Source organism: Streptopelia decaocto, assembly GCF_964273445.1.
Source record: "Streptopelia decaocto genome assembly, chromosome: 2".
NCBI lineage: Eukaryota > Metazoa > Chordata > Aves > Columbiformes > Columbidae > Streptopelia > Streptopelia decaocto.
In genome coordinates, this window is record NC_138655.1 from 104,101,928 (window position 1) to 104,126,525 (window position 24,598).

At 42.9% G+C, this 24,598-nt stretch overlaps 1 protein-coding gene across 2 annotated transcripts; it reads left to right on the forward strand.

Annotated features, from left to right (window-relative positions):
• Positions 1-9,214: 9,214 nt before the first annotated feature.
• On the forward strand, positions 9,215-24,145 carry PDIA4 (protein disulfide isomerase family A member 4). Of its 2 annotated transcripts, none has more exons than XM_082045051.1 (10): positions 9,215-9,408; positions 14,806-14,983; positions 16,694-16,899; positions 17,447-17,585; positions 18,109-18,314; positions 18,990-19,148; positions 21,828-21,979; positions 22,382-22,541; positions 22,632-22,865; positions 23,482-24,145. In XM_082045051.1, the coding sequence occupies exons 1-10, from the start codon at positions 9,309-9,311 to the stop codon at positions 23,895-23,897; spliced, it is 1,950 nt and encodes a 649-aa protein (XP_081901177.1). In that variant the 5' UTR covers positions 9,215-9,308; the 3' UTR covers positions 23,898-24,145. The 2 variants fall into 2 exon arrangements, with proteins under 2 accessions (XP_081901177.1, XP_081901178.1); XM_082045052.1 differs by having other exon boundaries at positions 9,216-9,408; positions 22,385-22,541.
• Positions 24,146-24,598: the final 453 nt, after the last annotated feature.

Genomic DNA, 24,598 nt, shown 5'->3' on the forward strand with positions numbered 1-24,598 from the left:
AAAACAAAAAACAAAACAAAAAAAACAACAACAAAAAAAACCACACTTAAAGAATCTGGAAAGATTATTTAATTCTCAAAACATAAAAAAGTAACTGAAAAATTTCTCTTACATTTCTCAATTAAATTTTGTTCTATTAAATGAGTATTTCTGAAGATAAATAACATCAAGGTAAGCTGTAGTTTAATAAATTCAGCTGCAAAGCATATGGTTAAGCAGCATGTTGCATCTACCCTGCTGTCTTAAGTTCTACATTGTAGTGCTCCCAGGTAAGACCACTAAGACCACTGACTTAAAATCTTCTAATTTCCCTTAATAACTTGTAAACAATGTCCATCATCTTCTTAAACTGCAATGTTAAAACTTTTTCTATTATTCCACACACATTTCTCATCTTCACAGGCAACAACACACTAAAAATATTTTCTAAAATTTCAGCTCCCTCTAGTGTGCAAACATTTAAAAAGCAGCTTAGTGTTTTGTGTTTAAAATAATGTAGGAGTGAAAAGATTTAGACAAAAATATAATGTAAGAAAATACTGAAAGTTATATTCTTATTTTCTGCTGTGATGAGCAGCTAGTTTTTGAGCTTGTTCTGTGCTAATATCCAGGAATCAGACACCATGAACTTAATCTCATGTTACCCTACAGCACAACATCCGATGGGGTATTTTCCAAAGAAGGACACTTAGTGGTGACAAACACACTTTTTGCCTGACAAAACTTGCTCTGGTGTGCTTCTTGGTAGGTGATGCATAACAAAGGTTCTTGTGCCTGCACTCCACTTGTGTTGCACGCAGAGAGAGATGAAAAGTGGCAGCTCTGGATGGTGCAGCCAGCCCTGAGCCCTTCCAAGCACAAGCTACTTTTCAGAAGCAAGAAGCCCTTGGGAAATGTAGCCCAGGGAACAGCAGAGCTCAATCCTGCTACAAATGTGCACTCAGTAAGAGAGTCCACGGGCACCAGGGCACCAGTGGTGCCTTCAATGTGCAAGAGCAGCAGGCAAGAGTGGAGCCGAAAGGGCCCTGAGGAGCTCTGACAAGGGGCTGTGCTCAGTGCTGCAGAGGACAAGAAGCAACCCCTGGGAGTCACACTTGAAGACCACCTGGGAGTCTCAAAAGCTTCCTCCCCCACAGATGCAGGGCACAAGAGCCACCTTCATGGAGCACAAGGAGCAGCCACCCAGCCAAAATGGCCTAAAGGGGCCCTGGCAAGGGGCTGTGCTCAGTGCTGCAGAGGAAGGCAAAAAACCCACAGGGACACTTGCTAGCTCACCGTGGCAGAAAAAGTGCCTTCCTCCCCCCAGCTGCAGGGTGCAAGAAATTATTTTCATGGTGCAGACAGTAACTTAGTGAAAAAAGACCAGTGCAAATCTGCCTCAGGGGAAAATTCCTTCCTGATCCCAGCACTGGTAATCAGCTGTTCCCTGGGGACATATGCAAGGCCTGGCTTCTCATCGCCCAGGCTGATCACACCACCCAGGAGATGCCCAAGCCCTGTCCTCCCTCAACCTGGAGCCATCTCAGGGGCTTTTGAGAGCAACCAAATGCCCCCAGCTTGATCTGTCTTTGGGGGAAGAAGCCTTCCCATACCTGGCAGGATACCAGTGGCTGCTCCAGATGGAACACCTGGCAACATCTCTGCATCCCATTTCTTACAGCTGCTGCCCCTGGCTCTGCAGGGGATGAGGACAATGAGCTCCACTGTGCTCCTCAAGGAGGCATTGCCTTGCTCTTGCACTGCTCTCCAGCTGAAAAGGATTTCTGTCCCAGATGAGGTTTGAAGTTGGCCCTTGCTGGGGAACTGACCTTGCAGCAGAAAACCTCCAGCAGCCTTGTCCAGTCTCCTGTGGGTCTTCATTCTCAGCCCCCACCAAGTGATTCCACTGGCTCCTCAAGGACTTCTTCTCGGATGTCTTCAGGCTGCCCCCGGGCCAGCTCTGGCAGCAGACACGGGAGGATGGTCCCTTTTATCCTGTACCGGGGCATTGTGACTGCTGCTTTGCCAGGTGGTGGCACTGTGACATGGGGGTGACAGGGGATCCCCAGCACAGCCTTGCCTGCTGCTGCTCCACCCACCATGCTTCAGATTTAGGCCTTCGGGGTGCTGATCCTGAGGCAGCCCCTGTGCCCAGGAGGCCCTGCGGGCTGTCCCTGTCTTTGGTGGCCAGGCACTGGGCACAGCTGCTGGGCAGCCCTGTACGTCAGGCCAGTGTAATGAAGGGCACTTATACCATAGGCATTCCTTTGGCTGTGGGAATGCCAGAGGTGAAAGAAAGGCTCTTGGTTCCTTCTGCATGAAGTCTGCAGAGACACAGAGAGCATGCAGGATTTCCTCACCGGTTCTTACCCACGCACCAAGGGACACCTGCTACTAGCCTGCCCATGGGGAGCTTGTGATCTTGGTAAGAGGACCTGACATGAGGAAACATATCTTCACTGAGAGGATGGTCAAACCCTGGAAGAGGCTTTCTGGAGAGTTGGTGGATGCTGCATGATGGTCAATGTTTAAGAGGCACTTGGACATGCCCTTAATGCCATGCTTGAACTCCTGATGAGACTTGAAGTGGTCAGGCAGTTGGACTTGATGGTTGATGTAAATTCTTATCAATTTTTTTCTCTTCTGTGCTCACCATGACTCAAATAGCTGTGAGGCTGTTATTTGCCTGAAATGCCAGGGGTTTTTCAGCTCCAAAACTACTTTCAAGGACACGTATCAGAACAGTTTCAAGTGGAAAAAGGTTCTGGTGTTCTTTTTTCTGAACCTGTTTCAGAGCCAAGCTCACCATGCACAAAGTGCGGCCAGGAGCTGGCTTCACTTTAGCTTGAAAAAGCATCCCTTGCAGTTTGGCACATGAAAGCAGCAACAGGCATACAGGCCAAGCAGTCCATTTCCTGAAGAGGGAGAACTTGAAGAATGAGCCCAGGGAAGAGCAGAGCTCATTCCTGCTACAAACTTGCACTGGGTAAGAGAGCCAGAGAGCACCAGGGCAGGAGTAGAGCCTTGGAGGTACAAGAGCAGCAGGCAAGAGTGGAGCTGAAAGGGCGCAGAGGAGCCCTGACAAGGGGCTGCGCTCAATGCTTCTGCTTCTAAACCACCTCAGTGGTAGTGAAAAGATTTGACTTCATAGCAAGCCTGTCTGTTTATTAGACCTTCAGAAAGGCAGAGCATAGTGATTGTGGTGCTACAGATGTAGCAAGTAAGGGTACAACAGAAGCATTTGGGTCAGATAACATCTGCTTTTTCAGTACAAGATACCTAATTTTTCCAACCGCAAATTGCTGGGTTTGAATGACAGCTGGTTTGCTGCATGATGGAGGGCTTCTGTTTGAATTCAGGTATCATCTGTGTGTCCTATTTGCCCAACAAAACATTTCTGGTGCCACACTTTTTACCAAGGCCTGTGTATGGGAATATATCAGAAGATTGGTGAGGAGGTTGGTTAAATGTAAATATGCTCAAGTGACTTGCAGCTGTCTGTAGAAAAAGCACATACATCACAGTAATTGTTTTACTGACCTTATATGCTTGATGACTAGAACCTATGTGTTAGATAACATAGACCTGTGAGAAACTCTAGACAACTTATCACTATGTCCAAGATTCTGCTTTGTTGTGAGAAAGAGGGAGGCTGCACCTGCCTGAAGCCTTGAAACACAGGTGAGCTCAGCAGGTCCAGTGATCTTAACAGGGCTGAACTGCTGCAGTGCCTGTGTTCCCGCTTGTGTGACCTCTGCATGGGAGCTTAGGTGCTACTTCGGAGATCCCCCAATAGAAGTAACTAAAATAAAACTTGCTATTTGCAATGCATTCGTGGCCTCTGGCTCTTCTTGCGACGTGCCTGCGTTGGTTCACACAGCCTGTTGTGACAAGAGAAGGGGTAATGGTTTTAAACTGAAAGAGGGCAGACTTAAATTGGACGTAAGGAATGAATTTTTTACAACAAAGATGTTGAGCCACTGGAACATGTTGCCTACAGAAGTTGTGGATACACCCTCCCTGGAAGTGTTCAAGGTTAGAATGGATGGAGTTTTGAGCAACCTGGTCTAGTGAAAGATGTCCCTGCCTATGGCAGGGGATTGGACTAGATGATCTTTATATGTCACTTCCAACCCAAACCATGCTATGGTTGTGTGATTCTACATGTCAGAAACTGTAATATGTACTGGGTGAAGTCAGCTACAAGAAGTTAAATAATAGTTGTCATTTTTAATTTCTAAATGTTTTTTGAAGCCCTAGATCCAATTCTTTAATGACATCAGTATAATAACTGAAGGTAAACAGTTTACATATGCTAATTTTGGAAGTATTTGTATCATTTGCTTCTGAAATGAGGTATGAATATTACCTACCAATATATTCACCTTCTAATTTCAAGATTGTACACCATTCGTAAGAAGTTTCCACTTCCAGATGAAAAGATCCAGAATTTTATCATGACAGATGCTAAACTTCAGCTGATATGTTCATAAAAATTTATTTGAGCTGAGGACATCAAATGATAGTAAGTATGAACTCAATGTGGCACAGAGATCCAAGAGCTAAGCAGCAAGTCCATAAATTAAATAAATAAATAAACCCACAACCACCAAAAAAAAACCCAAACCAAAAATATCTTTAAAAAGAAAAAAAAATCAGAAGAAAATCTGGAAAAAATAAGTCATCTGGACAGACACTCAAAATCTTTTCAGTAAAACAATACTGCAATATAGGAATCAATAGTATTTATATTAGTGTGACTTACGGTGTTTAATTAACTTGCAAGAATTTAGTAGTATTGAAGTGAAACACTTTCACATCAACCTTTTTGTCATGTTTATACAATGTTTACTGAAAATTAATGAAAGGCATTTTAAAATAAGCATCATAATACATGAACCAACCACTGACCACTGATCAAAAAACAACAGTGAGTTCTACAAGTGTTTTCTCTCTCTAAATTGTTTCTATATTTAAATTAAATCCAAAACAAGTTTTGAGAGCATCCTCCCAAAACTATTCAGAACTGGGCATATGCTGCAATGTCAAGTGTGTACTACCAGCATTTCAGCCATATTTTAGATTGCTAGTGGGTGGCATCAAGAGTGCCATCAGCTCATGATGTATGGAACAAATACTCTATTAAAAAAAAAATCACAGAAAGATAAAGTGGTCTCTCACACAGTCCTACTGAAAATGCTGTGCATCACAGTTCAACGTTTTAGTTGACTATCATCATGATGCTGTGGCTGCACACATCCTATTAAAATGAATTTCCAATTGTCTAATTGTCATCAACAACTTAGTATAGCATCCAGACACAAAATTCATATTTAAAAATAGTAAATTAGTTTGTTGCACCTCTATTCAGACAGTCAGTATCTAGTCAGCATCACTCTGTGATATTAAGAATTAAAATAAATTAAAGCAACTACCACATATGTAAGACCATTGTATTTGCTCAGTATCCTTACAGGTAAGCCACTCAGTATCATCACACTGTGAAAGGCCAAGTAGGTTCAAATCTACTTTTGAGACTGTAATGTAATTTAACAGCAGAAGTTAGACTAATGTAGCTTAGTCTGGCATGCCTTGCAATTTTCATGATTTTTGTGAAAGAACACTGTCTCTTAGAAACTTCTTTACTTTGAGGGTGACAGAACACTGGAACAGGCTGCCCAGAGATGTCGTAGAGTCTCCTTTTTTGGAGACGTTCAAAACCTGCCTGGACACATTTCTGTGCAATGTACTCCAGGTGAACCTGCTTTAGCAGGTGGGTTGGACTAGATGATCTCCAGACATCCCTTCCAACCCCAACCATTCTATGATTCTTTCTTCTTTGACAATTACTGCTGACATACTTCTCCTAGGATCAACAACTGTACTCCACAGAATTTGCAGAAGATGACTAGTGTCTAGGCCATCTTTTGAAGGAGAAAATTACAGTGTGGTACAAAGAGATATTTCTACAGTCCACCACTTACTGATACTGGAAAATGCTGGTGCTATCTGTGAAGACTTTAAGGTAGCCACTGACAACTTAAACCAACAAGAAAGCCTCTTGCCAAATGTTCCTGAGGAAAGCATATTTAAGAAGCATGATCATCCACTTGTTCTTGAGGATACAAGCCTTCCAATGGTGACGCTAACAGCTTATAAGTATATGAAAACACAGTATGGACAGAACATAGTCCATTTTTAAATAACCAAAGTGTGCCAACACAACACCTGGGTTTTTCTACAGCATAGCAGATACTATCAGACAGAAATACCTTTTACACAGAAAATGCTCCATGGATGCTCTGTGAGGTCTCATACTTTCAGTGCTTGTTTCTTCTCAGGTATGTATGCAGCAGAAGTGACTTGTAAGTATAGCCAGTTTCTCACATCAGACATGCTGCAAGGGACTTGTGCCGTTCACTTTTCCATGCATCGAACCTGCAGATGACCCTATACTGATCTGTTCTAGGCTCTGTTCCACCTACCTTCTGCCCAGAGACCCTCCTGGTAAAGAGGAGGATTTTCATGCCACCAAATCAAGTTAAGAATGAGTATTTGGCAAAAGGCAGCAGTGCTTTTACCAGTAGTGCTTAGTTCAGAGGATTTTCAGCTTCATATGGTCATCCTCAGATGTAAGCAAGCTTTTAGAGAGCAAGAAGGAATCTCTTGGATAAGCTGCACAGCTAGCACACTCCAGTGCCCAGTATATTTCACAGCTGCACTGAGCTTACAGACCAGCTGGTCTAAGGTGTGCTAGTTCTGATTCGTCGTGCTACCCTCTGTTACCCTGAACTAGGAAGACAGGCACAACCCCATTGGTTTGACAACAGACAAGACTATGGCCCTTTACCAAGGCCCTGTTTGTCTAGTGGGATATGCCTACGATCTGGGCTACCAGTAGGGTTAATTACCCATACAATTAACCTACAATTTAGCAAATTGCTCAGTCACATTATAAGACCATCCTCAGCTGAGCAGGGATTACAGGGGCTTTCCTCCTGCAGTTCAAGCAAACAAACAAAAAAAACCCCATGATATTTGTACTATTTGCACTTCCTTTTGACTGTCCAGCTGGATGTTCATGTTTGACACCTTCAGCTGCCTAGGAAATCTACTGATCTAATTTTTCAACTTGGCTAACATGTATAGATGTAAAAGACAACAATCTTGAAACTTACCCATCACAAAAGAAAATCTATTCAATCCTGTATTTCACATTCTAACAGACAAAGCAATATTTGTACCACTTCCCCATTTTATATGCCTGTTCTTCCTACAAGCTTTTTTAACCTGTTTTCCAATGGCCTAGACAAAGAGAGTCATGAAGTACTGGGCCTGACAGAACTCCTCTACCTTGACAGGTCACAGTCAGGTGGATAAACTCCAACCTGAGTCAGAATAAAATGGAGTACAATAGCCACTATTTCTCTTATAAACTCTGATAAGGAAGGCAGTAAATATTACATACATCAACACAATATTAAAATCAAGGGTTATGTAACCCAAACAGTGAATAGGTTCTCAATAAAAACATTCCATAGTCTCAAGTTTTCCCATAATCAATCTGATTATGTGCTATCATGATACTACTAAATACCTATGTTAACCAAACTAATAATCAAAACAAGTTATGTGCCTTTTTTAATAGTGATACCAAAACCAGACAGGATCAAGACTGCTTTAAGTTAGTTCAGATCAAGTCTCACAGAAGATCCACTTGATTGTAATGGCATATTGATAAGTGGAAAAACTTCTACGGTTATCAGCCACTGTATTTTCAAAATAACTTGTTTAACAGCTGAGTGGAGGGAAGGCATTGGTTCCCATTCTATAACTTTGCAATATAGAATAAGGCAGGTTTTTAATGTCTTTTTTCCAATCTATTTTCTACAAACCGATAAATACCAAATGGCGATCTAGATGCATCAACAGTCTTTCAAAATAACACGTGTTCTCAGCTCCCTAAGTCATGGTTTTTATATTTTAACCTTGCACTTCAAGGTCTTGAAGATATTTGCTTATCACAAGCTAATTTACCACTTTGAAGTATGAATATCGTGCACTGAATGTAACAGTGCTTTATGCTCTAAAACTATTCAAGAGCCAGAAATTTTATTAAAAACAAAATAATTGTTTCATGAACCTACAAAGAGCTGTGATTTCTCCAAGCAGGTGGCCAAACTGGCAATTTGAGCACCCCACCCCTAGTTTTTAGCGCTGTCTTATTAGATCTCAGATGTTGGCCAGATAAGCAGTCGAACAATCATTGCTAGAAATTACGCTGATATATCTCTCCAGTTACCATCAGTAAGCAAAACAGATAAGTGCAATTATTACAAAAAAAAAAAAAAAAAGAAACCCACAAACAAAACCAACAACAAAACCTAAAAGTGCCATAGCTATGTTGGGAAGGAGAAAGGAAGAATCAACCACCCCAAGGCTGGGTTCTGTCTGTGGGTTTACTGACTCATAGGAGGCACATAAACTTGGAAAAACCTGACTCTGCAAATTACTGCCCTCTTATAACCTACATAAACGACGCTGATTTCACCACAGCTTTTTGGAAACACAAGAAATTAAGCACTAAGACATTCAGACAGGCAGCAGTGCGCCCCCTTGCGGTGCCCAAGGCCTGTTAACGGCTTTGCTTACAGCCCTTGATTACGGTGTTAAGAGACGGACTTGCCGCGCCTGATCCCCGAGCCTGGCAAAAGCGCTAAGGGAGGCCGCAAGCGCAACGCCACTATCGAACACTTCAGGTAAACCGTAATGAGAAGTTATTTAAATAATGAGTTATTTAAATAATAAGTTATTTAAATACACCTTGGCGGCCTCCGCCACCAGGAACCCCAATCACGGCTGGCCGCGGTTACGGCCCCGCCCCCTGCCCCGCCCCCAAGATCAGCCCCTCGCCACGCTCCCTTGCGGGAAGAAGCCCCGCCCATCAAGAGACGTAGCGCATCCTCACAGGCTACCGCCGCCGGCTCCTCCCCGCCCCCTCTCTCGCCCCGCCTTCTTCCCGCCCCCTGGCGGCAGCCCGCCAATCCCGAAGGGCGATGTGGCTTCTTGCCCTTGGGGGTCTCCCTCCTGCCCGGCTGCCGCCCCCTTTCCCAGGGTGGCTGCGCCTGAGCCGCGTGGCAGCCGGCGGTTGGCGGCCCCGGACAGCCAATGGGGGAGCGGCACCTCAGAGCGGGCGTCTGGTTTTACGCACGGCGGCGCGCACGCCCTCTGTTTCGGCAGGCCGCGCTCGTGCCGTAGGGTGGTAGCCAATCAGGGGGCGCGGCGTGCCGTGCGGGCCGGAGCGGAGCGCACTGGGGAGCGGCGGCGGGATGAGGCCGAGGGGGCTGTGGGTGCTGCTGCTGTTGGTGGGGCTGGCACAGATCGCCCTCCTGGCGCGGGGCGCGGCGGCCGAGGAGGACGGTGACGGAGGTGAGTGCGGGGGACCCTGGAGTGAGCGTGGGCAAGGGGCGGGCTGCGTGCGGGTGAGGTGGGGAACGGGCTGGCGGCGACGACCGTGAGGCGCGGGGGTGCCTCGGCCTCCGGTGTGCGAGCTGGTTCCCCCGGCGAGACAATCACAGAGTCACAGAATGTTAGGGATTGGAAGAGACTTCAAAAGATCATCCAGTCCAATCCCCCCGCCGGAGCAGGAACACCCAGATGAGGTTACACAGGCAGGTGTCCAGGTGGGTTTTGAATGTCTCCAGAGGAGACTCCACAACCTCCCTGGGCAGCCTGTTCCATAGTGTTCTGTTACCCTCCCTGTGAAGAAGTTTCTTCTCATATTTAAGTGGAACCTCCTGTGTTTATATCTATTGCCCCTTGTCTTATCATTGGTTGTCACCGAGAGGAGCCTGGCTCCATCCTCCTGACACTCACTCTTTATATAATTAATTAATGAGGTCGCCCCTCAGTCTCCTCCAAGCTAAAGAGACCCAGCTCCCTCAGCCTTTCCTCATAAGGGAGATGATCTCCTCCCTTAATCATCTTCGTGGCTTTGCACTGGACTCTCTCAGGCAGTTTCCTGCCCTTCCTGAACTGAGGGGCCCAGAACTGGACACGAGGCGCGGGTGCCTGGCCCCGGAGCTGGGCGCTGCGGGGAGCCCGGGCCCTGTGCAGCGCCGCCGGGGCTGGGCTGGCGGGGCGCGGCTCCCCGCAGGCCGCTGGGCTGAGCCGGCGGAGGCAGAGCGCTGATCCCCCGCCCTGAAGGTGCCGCTCTCTGGGAAACGCTGCTTGTTAAAGTGCTGCTCGTCTCTCCGTTGTGCGGCAGATCTGCCTTGCCTCTTATAAACACAGAATTAAAAGCTCGTAATTAGCCATGCTGGTAATACCGGCTTTTAAATTACCAACAAATTCGTAATTTCATTATCAGAGGGAGCGCTCTTTTATTTACCCCTTAATTCGGGGGATCTGTGCACTCTGTGTTTCAAACTGAAGGTTTATTTTTCCCAGAAGGAAGGCCCTGTGTTGCTAGTTTCTTGGTATTTCTTCCAGTTGTCTTTGAATTTCACTGGTATGTGTCTTCTCCTTTACAAAATTAGATGAAACAGAGCTGCTCTGATTTATGAAGTTTAGTGCCTGTATGTAGGAGGCAGGCCTTTGAAGGTGCTGCTTTTTTGCTGACATGTGAATTTTGAGAAATCCTACATTAACACTGCCGTATGTGAAGTATTAGAGAGTGTTCAAGGAGATGGGATTATGGGTGACCTCCTGAACTCCTGTCTTGCAAATTCTTGCTCAGTGAACAGGTACTGAAACTTGACCAAATGCTTTTATTTCAGGTACCTTATCTGTGTGACCAACTGCATGATCTGTAGGGATGAGGGTTTGGTTGTGGTTTGTTTGGTTTTTTTTTTTTTTAAACAGGATATAGCATCTGCAGTAAGGAGATACCTGTATTTCAGCTTAGAATTAAAGAAAACCTTCACATGAAGATTCTGTATTATGCTTGTTTCTCTACTTTTAACTAGAACACTTGGTTTTCATCACTTTGGAGCATGTGGCAAAGCCCAGTACTGATCTCCTCTACTACCTTCAAATGATGAAGTAACACCTGTGATGTTACAATGGAGCTTCTACTGTCAGCCACAGGACCTGGGCTTACCTGTCTCATGGGTCACGCTCTCATCAGTGTTTTTCATGTGTGCTCTTCTCATTATATGAGTTCTTGGGATCAGAGATGCACAGTGATGAAAGTATTTCCTCCTGTGTGGAAGTTGAACACTAATCCATTGCACAATGTAAATAATTTTTCTATTTCTATTGGGTATCTCAAAATGGTGTATGTATCATGAACTAGGCTTTACTTAGCCTTTGCTTTAAAAATGCAGGTAATAAAAGTTTTCCATTTTTGCACTTGAAATGCAGACCTGTTTGAAGTTGAACAAATTTAATTTGCACCAAGCAAGTAACCTTATGTAAATTCATTGTTCAGGACATGAAAAATTCAAATGAAACCAGGCTTGTTGAACTGGATGGTTTTGGAAGTGAAGTTTGACTCAGACAATGAAGTAAATATGCTTCCAGCAAGGTTAGCTTAGGTCATGACCATTACACCCTTTGCATCCTGATGAAGGAAAAGGATCGTGTAGAGCTGAGGTGTCAAACTCATTTTTACCGCGGGCCACATCAGCCTCGTGGTTGCCTTCAAAAGGCCAGATGTAATTTTAGGACTATAAATGTAGCAGGAGTGGGTGTAGAGGATCCGCTACAGAAAAGACTGAGAAAGACTGCTTTCATAAAAAAAAGCTTTTGAATGCTCTGGCAACAGATTATAAGACTTCTGCATTTCTGAAAATGGACTTCATTTGATTGAGAAATGGTGAAAGATCAGTGAAGTTACTGTAAGAATTAATTTCTGTTAGAGTAGCTGTCATCCTGAAGAAGGCCTGCCAGCCAGCAGCATGTACCTGAAGTCTTAAAATAAGTGTCACCTTCATCTTGTTTTTTGACATGTTTAATAATGTGTTGAAATGCTTTGTTGGAGTCAAAGGGAGTTGTCCATATTTTACTAGAGGGCAGGTTGTAGCCACAGCTGTTGCTGATTGGTTTGTCCACCTGCTTTGCAAGTAGCTTTAAGAAACAAAGACACTTCAGTTTGGGTTCAGCTCTTTTATTTTCATGAGCTGTCTTATGCAAATATTTATTAGCTACTTCTGCCATTTCAGGTGTCACAGTTAGACTCATTCTATCTCTGTTCTCTTCAAATTGTTGTCATTAATGCAGAGGGAAGTTTTTTGCTCTTAATGAAAAAAGCCCCATTTCTCCTACACTTGGCCAGGTCCTTGAAGCAGGTCTTTCAGTCCCAACACTAAAAGGCACATCAGAGGCAGCTATGATAACCCTAGGTGTCAGTGAAGCTGGAGACTAAAGAGAGTGAGTTTGCACTGTTAAGGACAAATTAAGTTTTTAGGTGTGGTTAACTTAGTTTTTGGAAATGCATTCCCTCCTTAAACCAGCTGGGAAAAGCTGGTATCCTGTTGTTGGGTGCTACTGCCTTGTTTCCATCTAGGAGGAGGAGGAGTAGGAGTAGATGTGTATAATGCCTGTGACAATGTATCACTGTCAAGGAAGTTTTATGTTGGCAGGCTACACAGACACAGATCTAGGGGTTTAACATTTTCCAGCTATGCAGGATGTTTTTGTAGGTGATAGTTTATTCTCAGCTTTCTGAACTCTCCCACAGTAGCTGCAGTGGTCTTTTTTTCTTTTTTGGGGGTGGGTAGTTAGCATAGTAAGCAGGAATGAGAGTCACAGCCTGGTGGTTAGTTTCAGAAATGCGTGAGCAGAACTGGCTAACTAGTTTTGCTCACATTCCTTTGTGTCAGGAAAAATCAAGTCTGAAGCAATTTGCTTGGAAAAGCAATGGACACTGTACAACTCACTGGGAGTTCAGGCACAGACCAACCATGAACACCCTGCAGTGAAATGTAGCCCTCAAAAGTGCTGGGCACACATTAAGCAGAAGTTTTGACTGCTGAAACCCCTGAAAACCAGTGTTTTCACCAGTGCAACAAGTACATGACTGCTGTAGGTTCAGTCACCCTTTCAGTGCAAGTACCCAGAGGCAGCAACACAGGAGGCATTGTTCACATGCAAATTGTGCTTTTAGCTGCTTTGTAGATCAGATGAAACAATAGTAATTATTAAAGAAGCTTAATCTAGGTGGCTGCTGTTGTGTGATAAATGATCTCCTGTGATCTGTCCCCTCATCAGAAGCTTTAATATTTTTATGGTGTATGAAGTTGGGTTCTAATTAAAATTAACGTGTTTTTCTCCAGGGGCACATATTGTTTTCTGAGATCATATAGGCTTATTTTTTTAATAACTTCTTCAAACAGAAAATGGCTATTGCAGTTTAACAGGTGAAAACAGTATTTTCAGAATTCTTGTCTTGAATAAGTAACTTACATGTACTTGATTTTCTGTCCTACTGCAGTAATTCCCATCGGCTTAGTCAAAAGCCAATTAAAGTTGAGAATAGTTTTGAGCAAGAAACTTTTTTTTTTTTTTTTTTTAAATCCTGGCACTCCCAGGAGTTGAAAGGGCCTTAGCTTCATTGTTGCACAGTTTTCATTTGGGATGAGGCATTTTCATTACTGGTTCTATGACTGAAATTCCTTTAAAGTCATTCAAGAAGGTCTGCTTGCCTCAAATGATAGCAGGTTTTTTTTTTAAAAAAAAAGTTTAAAGGGACATTTGAAAGATCAGATATTAAAGAAACTATCTCAAAGTCCAAGTCAACAAAAACTGAACCAGTTGAAATGTGCTGGCTTCAGGTTTCATATGCTAATTTTGCTTTGGTAATTTAGCAAATCTGCTTTCTCCTTGAAAGGCCTGTTCTGGACCAGCAGTTTTGGTCTCCTTAAATCAAAGGCCTCCCCAAAAGTTCTGTGGAAGAAGTGTTCACTCAGTTTATTTTGGAAGAGTACCTTGCATCTGCCAAGTATATAGGAATGGATTTTCATGGAACTCCGGCGACAATCACTTACTTATTTGATTTTACACTCACACTGCAACCTGGTGCTGACCCAGAGCAGGGTCATGCTCCTGCGGATGGAAAGCCTCTTTAATGAATTGCAGACCTGAAACATCACTGTAACTGAAAGCAAGATATACTGAGATGGCAGGGGGTGGGATTGAGCAGTCAGAAACAGAAACATAATTTTGAAATGCTGCTTCTAAACTACCTTGCTAGGAGTGAAAAGGTAGCATTTGAGTTTATAGCAAGTTTGTCTGTTTGTTAGACCTTCAGAAAGGCAGAGCACAGCAATTGTTGTGCTACAGATTTAGCAAGTAAGGGTACAACAGAAGCACTGGGGACAGATAACATCTGCTATTTTAGTACGAGATACCTAATTTTTCAAACCGCAAATTGCTGGGTTTGAATGACAGCTGGTTTGCTGCATGATGGAGGGCTTCGCTTTGAATTCAGGTATCATCTGTGTGTCCTTCTTGCCCAAGAAAACATGTCTGGTGCCACACTTTCCACGTTTCAACAAGCTGCCCAACAGGTAGGGATTGTCACATAGGTCTGTATGCATTAATTCTTGTTGTGTCTGTTTTGTTAGTTTGTCCTGAAGAGTGGAATAAACGTTGACACATTACTGAAATATTGATATTGTTAGCTGGCATAGCGTGGACAAAGATGGGACTGGTCAAATGTCAGAGTCCAAGCTCTTTGCAAACTGAGGTAGCTGTCATGTGGAGCAGGAACTAACCTATGTTGATACTTTTTCTTAACCACAGGATATTATCTTTAACCTGGTAGTGTTACTTTAGTGTTGAACTTGTCATAATCTAATCCCTATTGCATTTTTACTTTTCCAGAATCTGTTACAGAAGACACTGGTGATGACAATGATGCTGCTGATGAAGATGACGAAGACGACGAAGATGATGATTCTGAAGTTAAAGAAGAAAATGGCGTATTAGTCTTGAATGATGCAAACTTTGATACCTTTACTGCAGACAAGGACACTGTGCTGCTGGAGTTTTATGCACCATGGTGAGTTCACAGCCTGTGGTACCTCTTTGGATGCAGGATGGGGTGGCTGTTGAGGGCTTCTCTGACAGGACACACTCCTAAAAACTGAGCTTGGGTTGCAGTTTTGAAGGTGACATAGGAGTAGCTTGCCTGCAGGAGAAGCATTGGACTGCTATAGTCCAGGGTGGGAGGCAGTTCTGGTGGTGTGGAGATAACCCTTTCCCTGTCCTCATGCAGTGCAACATAAAACAGCCGGCTCTTTCTGTTTCCGTTCCTGCTTTGTGCCTGTCAGGGAGCAGAGACAGTCCCAGTTAGCCCCAGAGAAGTTATGCAGTGGGGTCTTGCAGCCTGCTATCATGTCCTTGTGCTGGCCCATTAAGAACTTGTGTACTTACTCGTCTAGATGAAGGAATGTAGGGGACTTCCTTAGCAGGGAAATTGCTATAAGGTTTTCCTTCTGAAGTTCAAATTGCTGTCCTTGCCAGAAGAGTGTTGTGTGAATGAGGACATAGCTTGTTTGTAATGTCAATTTAAACAGTGCCTCATGCATCTACCTGACGATGATAATTCTGCTGCTGTACCAGGGTACACAGAATAACACTGGTATGCTCAGGAGACCTACAATGGGTTTACCTGCATACAACTGAGACAAAGACTTTAGGCCAGAATTTATCTTGTCTTGCATTCTTATGGATGAAAATAATAGGAACGGTTAGTGGGGGGGGAAACAGGAGGAGAATATATTTGCAGTCAAGTTGTTGAGTTAATTTTGCAGTCAAAACCTCTGCATTTGTGGCTTTTTGATCTAAAGATGACATACTCATTAGTCCTTTTCTAGTCTTCAAACAGAGGAGAGAAAATGGTCTTGCTTGAGGTGGATTTGCATTTAAATAAAACCACTCTCTTTAGAGATAAACCCATCCCTGCTTGGCAGTAGGTACTATTTTTGCAGCTGTAGTTTGTCTGCATGAAAACTGAACATGAAGCTTAATATATCTGAGCAGAAAGATGTGTAGTCATCACAGACTAAGCACTTATCTTCTTTCTCTTCCTCCTGCCACTTGAGAGGCTGAGAAGTACAGGCTATCTGCTACACAGAACTTTCCCTTTTTTTAAAATTTTTCTTAATTTTCCTGGTTTCTTCTTCAGCTTGTCAAGCTTTCCTTACACTGGTATCCTCTGTCATGCCAGCTTTTGCAGCAGAAGCCTCTCTTCTTCCCAAAGATTCTGGTTTAGCCAGAGAGAGAGCAGGCATTTTGATGCTGTGATGGGTATGAGATTTCATTAGACCAACTTAACTACTGGTTCATTTTTCCCCTAAGTTCAATTTAGGGTGCTGTGTAGAGAAGATGAACCTAGATTAGGCAGAAGCTGAAGTCTGAATGAGACCATATTTGGAGGGACAGGGAGGGAGGAAAAGTGCAGTACAAGGCCTGAAATTTTGTTTTGAAAGGAATTGTTGTTTTGTTTGTTTGTTTTTGCAGTGGCTTTATAAAACATACATTTGTTACCTTTTGAATGGGAAAAAAAAAAAAACTCGGGATTTGAGAAAACAGCACATTAGCTACAGTTACTCTCTACCTTTTCGTGATCTGAAAATATAACAAGACAAGCATTCTTATGTTGATATTGTGAACATCTGTCGGAAGGCATTCGGAAAATGCAGAATAGCAAAATATTCCTGCGGGTCTGCCACTCATTTATGTGTCTACTTGTATCTTCCTCTGACAGGTGCGGGCATTGCAAGCAGTTTGCTCCTGAATATGAAAAGATAGCCAAAACTCTGAAGGAAAATGACCCTCCCATTCCAGTTGCCAAAGTAGATGCTACGACAGCCACTTCACTAGCAAGTCGATTTGATGTCAGTGGATACCCAACCATCAAAATCCTGAAAAAAGGCCAGCCTGTTGACTATGACGGTTCTCGAACAGAAGATGGTAAATACTAGTCCTTTGCAATTCTCTGTAAGAAGCCAAAGACGTGTATGTTTTCTTTCTTAATGTGACTGTTTTGAAGGACTTTGATCTCAAGTTACTTTATCTTAAGCAGAATAATATGAAGGCTGAAATTTTGCCTGCCTTCCAAGTTGGCTGCATGCTAAAGGCCAAATTTGCAGGTAGTGCGTAGTGCTGTTAGCGATGGAAGGTTTCTAGAAATAGGACTTGACTAGAAGAGGATAGTTGCTGAAGAATCAGCTATTAAGAAACATCTGGTCTGTATATTCAAAACCACTTGTTCTGATGTTCTTGCTTAATGAATGTGTCCAGCTTCAGTCAGAGAGGAAAAACAACCTTTTCTGTCTGTTTTGAGATGGAATTCTTGGCAATACCAACAATGAAATAAAGCACAGAGGAGCTTGATTAATAAAGTGTTCTCATGTAAGCTTGACATGCAAGCTTTGGCCTAAGACCATTCTTGATACCAACTGTTGCATTTGGTATGATAATGCGAACTTGCTAACTGAACTGTTGAACTGTATTTCAGCAATTGTGGCCAAAGTAAAGGAGGTTTCTGACCCCAATTGGACCCCTCCACCAGAAACTACCCTAGTATTGACCCAGGATAATTTTGATGAAGTCGTGAATGGTGCTGACATAATCCTGGTGGAGTTCTATGCTCCATGGTAAGCAAGAAGGCAGCCACCTGTACTTTCCTAGCACAGCTGGCCTGAACACGCTTGGTGAACTTGTTTTCTGTTGTTATGCCTCTTTTTAAAGAGGCTTACCTTGTGCAGATATGTGTAGCTCTGGTGTACCTTCGTTCTAATCTGGAACTAGGTTCACATTACAAATCATTTGACTAGACAGGATCTGTTGCTCCGCAAGGGGTAGTCTCCAAAACTTCACTGAAGATTCTCCTTATTTACTAATTTGGGAACATTTTGAGAGATACTGAAAACCAAAGGGTTTGGTCCTTGGTTTAAAAGTGGCCTCTAAAAATGAAACTACCTGTAGTAGTGTGGGACCAGACATAGAGGCTAGTTTCAGATTGGAGAGTCTTCCTAGACTGAAGTGTCCTCTGTAGACTGAATAACTCCATTTCTACTTTCTTCCATTGGGGAAGACTTAACTCTGCCAATGCAGAGGTAGAAAGTACCTAGCAGGACCCATGGCTTGTAAAAACAGCCCTCCTCTCTCTTCCCCTAGGTGTGGACACTGCAAAAGGCTTGCTCCAGAATACGAGAAGGCTGCCCAGGAGCTCAGCAAGCGCACACCTCCTATTCCCCTGGCTAAAGTTGATGCCACTGCTGAAACTGAGCTCGCAAAGAAATTCGATGTTACAGGCTACCCAACTCTGAAAATCTTTCGCAAGGGCAAACCTTATGACTACAATGGTCCACGGGAAAAATACGGTACTGCATTTTTTTGTTTTTTCTAGTTTTCTGAGGGTTTGACCACAAATGTTTTGACATACCTATAGGACTTGCAGACTAGTTATCATAGCAATGGTAGTTGGGGAAACCTGAAAAAATGTGCTCTCATACCTACATAGGCCACTAGTATTAATTAGTCTTTAATCCTTGCATCACCTTACAGTGGTATTATAAGCTCCTTTTGATATAAAGTAAAATACACATGGCAAAGCAGTGGCAGTACAAGTAAATGGGCAGCCTTTGTTTGCACTGGAGTGTGCCATAAGGACTGGCAAAGTGCTCAATATTAGGTTTTAATACGAGAGAAGACTTGAGACTATCCAAGTAGAACTTTGGCTCATAGCAGGGTCAGGAGACAGTGAAGGGTCCAGAACTTAAGAAAGGAAGGTTACTTGAAAGATCAGCTGAGATGCATGGAACTGGTGCTTGGTCACCTCTTCTGAAACCAGCCTGAAGGAATATCCAGAACTGCAGCTTTAAAAGCTTGGACTGAGGTCTTGCTGATTTGGTCTTTTAGTTATTGTGGGAGGGCTGCACCAAAAGAAAGGTGTCTGTGGAAAATGTGGTATTAAATGATGTTGTAGACTGAATGCCTGAACCTTTCAGCTGGATACATGTTCTAAACAACTTTTTGGGGGTGGGTTTTTTTCATAGGTATTGTTGACTACATGATTGAACAGGCTGGTCCTCCATCCAAACAGATTCAGGCTACGAAGCAGGTACAGGAATTTCTGAGGGATGGGGATGATGTCATCATCATTGGTGTCTTTAGTGGTGAAAATGACAAAGCCTACCAGCTGTATCAGGAAGCAGGTAAAGCATGTTTTAAAATACTAATGTGTGTTTTGCTGAGATCCTGTCCAGGACTTTGGGCATGGAGAGATACTTTATTTCTGCTCTTGGTTCAGTGGGGGTGGTTGGAGAGGAAGAAGAGGAAGGAGACTGAAAGATGATCTTTCACTTGTACTCGAGAAAAAAAGCTCACACCAGGTTGTGAGACTATAACTACCATATCAGCCAGTTAGAGGAAATAGTTTCTCTTGGTACTGTGTCCCTAAAAATATGCAGACTAGAAGGAAGCAAAATTCCTAGCTGAGGAGAAAATTGCAACTTCTTGGCTTAAAATCTTGCTAGCTTTGTCATCTGCTATTGCTTGTTTCATATCTGACAGTTCCAGAGGCTGGGCTCTCCCAAACTTGTTTGGAGTGGGCAGCCTGGAGAAAGAATCATCGTCCATCTTTGATCAGTTTAGCTAAACCATTCCTCATAATGTTTATTCTTAAAAACTGCTTTAACATGACACATTTACAGTCCTTTTAATGATACTGGCTACCACACAGAAGATGCTAAGCACTCGAAGTGCTCAGTCACTTTAATCAATCTCTGTATCTCACATGATCAAAACACTTGCAGCCATTCTTTTTTTTTGCCAGAGCCTTGAGAGCAATATGGGCAAGTTGTCTCCTCTGGCTATACATGCTTCTGGGGCTGCCATCATTTCTAGTTTAATTAGGAGCTGATTTGGTTGCTCGGGCATGGCAAGATGTTGTCTACCCTGACATCAGCAAGGCTTTTGACACTGTGTCCCACAATATCCTTATGGGTAAGCTCAGGAAGTGTGGGTTGGATGAGTGGACAGTGAGATGGACAGGGAACTGGCTGGATGGCAGAGTGTGGAGTCTGGTTTGTGGCCTGTAGTTAGTGGGGTTCCCCAGGGGTCAGACTGGGTCCAGTCTTGTCCAACCTATTCATCAGTGACCTGAATGAAGAGACTGAGTGCACTCTCAGCAAGTTTGCTGATGATATGAAACTGGGAGGAGTGGGAGGTATCTGGCTGCCATCCAGCCAGATCTGGGTAGGCTGGAGGACTGGGCAGAGAAGAACCTAATGAAATTCAACAAAGGCAAGTGCAGGGTCCTGCACCTAGGGAGGAATAACCTCAGGCACCAGTACAGGTTAGGGGTTGACCTGCTGGAAAGAAGCACTGCAGAGGACTTGGGAGTCCTGGTGTACAACAGGTTGACCATGAATTCAGCAATGTGCCTTTGTGGCCAAGAAGGCAAATGGTAATCTGGGCTGCATAAGAAAGAGTGTGACCAGCGAGTCAAGGGAGGTTATTCTACTCTGCCCTGGTGAGGCCACTTCTGGCCTACTGTGTCCAGTTTTCGGCTTCCCCTATTTAAGAAGGACAAGGAATTACTAACAAGTGTCCAGTGGAGAGCTATTAGGTTGGTACAAAAGTAATTATAGTTTTGGACTGTTAAGTCATTATAACTAGGCTCAAACATGCCTTTATTAATCAGAACAGGAACCATTACAATCAACACACTTTTGCCAAAAAAAAGTTTGTTTATTCCTGTAGCGTAACAGTGTGTGCTTCAGGATTTGACAAACTCTTGGAAAGCATTTTCTGCATCCTGCTGTTTGTGGAAGCGGTTTCTCTGCAACAAGTTGTCGGGATGCTTGAAGAAGTGGTAGTTGGTGAGAGGTCAGGTGAATATCATGGATGAGGCAATAGTTCGTAGCCCAGTTTGTTCAACTTTTGAAGCATTGGTTGTGCAACGTGTGGTTGGGCGTTCTTGTGGAGAAGAATTGGGCACACATTTAAGAATGTATTCCAGTATCACTCGGCAAATTTCAGTTATGCAAAAAACATGATTCCTTTTGTACCAACCTGATACAAAGATGGTTAGGGATCTGGAGCATCTTTCTTAGGAGGAAAGACTGAGAGAGCTGGATCTCTTCAGCTTGGAGAAGGCTGAGGGGGAACCATATTTATGCTTATAAATACCTCAAGGGTGGATGTCAGGAGGATGTCAGGACCAGACTCTTTTCAGTGGTGCCCAGTGACAGGGTAAGGGGCAATGGGCACAGGCTGCAGCATAGGAGGTTCCACCTGAATATGAGGAGAGCACTGGAGCAGGCTGTCCAGAGAGGTTGTGGAGTCTCCTTCTCTGGAGACATTCAAAACTCACCTGGACACATTCCTGTGTGATCTGTTCTAGGTGAACCTGCTTTAGCAAGTGGGTTAGACTTAGATGATCTCCAGAGGTCCTGTCCAACCCCAACCATTCTGTGATTTTGTGAAGATAAAGAACTGTTTCCCAGACTGCCTCAAAGCAAATGGGTTGACTAGGTGACCTTGTGAATTCCTTTCCAACTCCACTTTCTGTCATTTGGGGGGGAATCCAAAAGGTCGGAGGCTGATAAACAATTAGCTGTTTCACTGTATACGTTTTGGAAGCTGTTCAAAGTTTTACATATGTAGACTATCTCATCAAGCACATAGGTTGTTGAACAGCTACTCGAATTGTATGTGTTTTCACATGCTTCTCACCCCTGGATGAGAGCTGTTCTCCAAGACTCTAGGTTGTTCCATGTCCCACTGAAAACAGGAAAAGAGTTCCCCTGCAGTTCAGCCTCAGGGTTTCAGTCAGGAGGCTCTCAGTTCAGTTTGTGATGACTTTCTTCTCCTTAACCTTAATTTTTCAGCTAATGGTTTAAGAGAAGATTACAAGTTCCACCACACCTTCAGCAGCGAGATTGCAAAACTATTGAAGGTATCTCCAGGAAAAGTGGTTGTCATGCAGCCAGAAAAATTTCAGTCAAAGCACGAGCCCAAGATGCATATTTTGGATCTTAAAGTGAGTAGCTGGTCCAAAGTAGAAGGTTTGTGCATGGATTTAAGGTTTTCATTCTTTGTATATGCGAGCAATTGGCATCTTCCTATTGGAAGTACTCCACTAGATATGAGGCAGCCTGTTTGTAGCCTGGAATTCTGTTGCTTTGTTTGAGAAAGCTTTATAAAATAAACCTGGAGGTTATGTAATCAAATAATGATTTTCCATTACAATATTCATTTTAGGGGTAGAATACTAAATTGTCTCTAGTGCTCAAGGATTTGAAGAATAAGGTGATGGCATTGTTTATAACATGCCCCTCTTTCTCATTCATGCATGCATCAATATTAGTTTCCAGTACTGTGTAACAGAAATGCCACTTTAATCCATTTTTCTGAAGGTTCTTTTCATCTTTTTTTTTTAAAGCAGGACTCTACAGATGGATCAGAGATTAAAGAGCATGTGCTAAAACATGCTTTGCCTCTAGTTGGTCATCGGAAGCCTTCCAATGATGCTAAAAGATATGCTAAGCGTCCTCTAGTGGTTGTCTATTATTCTGTAGACTTTAGTTTTGACTATCGTGTTGGTAAGTTAGCTAAGATTACCCATTCTCCACTTTGGGAGGAAGCAAGCAGTAACTAGAAATTACCAATTGTATTGTGTTCTGGTTTTTCAGCTACTCAGTACTGGAGAGGCAAAGTCCTGGAAGTGGCCAAGGACTACCCTGAATATGTGTTTGCTGTTTCTGATGAGGAAGATTATTCTTCTGAAATAAAAGATTTGGGTCTCCTTGAGAGTGGAGAGGATGTCAATGTCGCCATTCTGGATGAAGGTGGCAAGAAGTACGCCATGGAGCCAGAAGAGTTTGACTCTGATGTACTCAGGCAATTTGTACTGGCATTCAAGAAAGGTACGATTTTACAAGTAGGGTTCTCTAAGCCATTTGCTTTGTTTTACCTTCCAAGAGTTTTTCCTGAGGCTGTGAGTACAATAAAGTCATATGTGAAGCCTTACAGTACTCTATGGCTTAAAGCTTTTGGATATTTCTTGTGTGTTTGTGGTTTTCTTGGTTTTCTCTTTTCTTTTTTTTTTTTTTCCTTTTTTTTTTTTTTCTTAATCTCAGTTCATTAACTTTGCTTGGACTATGCTGTGGCATCTAGCTATATTCTAACAATAAACATGTTTGGCAAGCCTGAAATGTTCTTGCAGCTTTGAAGTGCAAGCTGATCATTCATATTTGGGACTAGTATAATAAATTACTGTCTAATAAGTTGTAGATGGACAGCCATAGAGGGAGAAAGGTTCAAGGGAATTGTGAAACAGGTTGTTGCCCGTATTTCAGAAAGTTATTGTGCCAAAAAGTCACCAGCAAGCTAACCTATGTTTCATGCAGAGTTGAGCTCATTTACTGGTGCAATGCATTTTCCCTGGTGGGAGGACATGCTTCTGCCCTTTATTTTTGGGAGAAAGCATAAGGATTGCTCTTACTATATTCTAACAATGGTGTGTGTTTTGCTTCCTTCTAGGAAAACTGAAGCCTATTGTGAAGTCCCAACCAGTGCCAAAAAACAATAAAGGGCCTGTGAAAGTGGTAGTGGGTAAAACTTTTGATACCATAGTAATGGATCCAAAGAATGATGTTCTCATAGAATTCTATGCCCCATGGTGTGGACACTGCAAGAAACTAGAACCTGTGTATACCGAGCTAGGCAAAAAATACAAGAATGAGAAAAATCTAGTCATAGCCAAGATGGATGCTACTGCCAACGATGTGATGAGTGACCACTACAAAGTGGAAGGATTCCCTACTATCTACTTTGCTCCAAGAGACAAGAAGAACAACCCTATTAAATTTGAAGGCGGGGACAGAGATTTAGAGCATTTGAGCAAATTTATAGAGGAGCATTCAACAACACTCTCCAGAACAAAAGAAGAGCTTTAGATAAGATGAGGGTGGTAAAAAATAGTTGTTTGTACATTGTAGTTAAAAGCAAGTTACTGACAAAACTTGTGAGAGAAGAATTAAGCAGTTTGAGCAAAGAAATTCTTGAGCAGTAAAGCAATTACAGTATCTTTTTTTTATATGGCAGAAAAGTTTTTCTGGACACTGAACTTCTCTGATATGAATGTCTTATGTTAGTTATGGTTTTGATCTTTGGAGAAAAATACATCCTTTATTTTTTGTGACTATCTTGAGCTTGGTTATTTTACTCCAATGCAGCTACTTTTTAAGTTAAAAGATATTACAAAAAAAAAAGAGAGAACCAGATCCCTCTGCCAAACAGATTTCTTTGTCTTATGTGTTGGTATGTTTACTAGCAGGAGCAGTGTTTTGAGCCTGTCTCTCTTCCATTATATTTGTGTACTTACTCATGTGACTACATCACTGTATTCATTGCTAAGGGTAAGAATGGGAGTTTTCTAAAGTGTGGATGAATTATTCATTCCTATTGAGATAAGACACAGTGACTTGCTACCTGAAAGTGCTCTAGACCTGTCTGTAGAGAGCGTGATGGTAAAATAACAAGTTTTTCTAATTTACCTCTCTTTACTAGTGCATATTGGCCCATTTATACCTTAGTCTTCCCATGTATGTTTTGGAGTAATTGGAGTGTGGCAGAAAGAGCATCTAGTGGGTGGTAA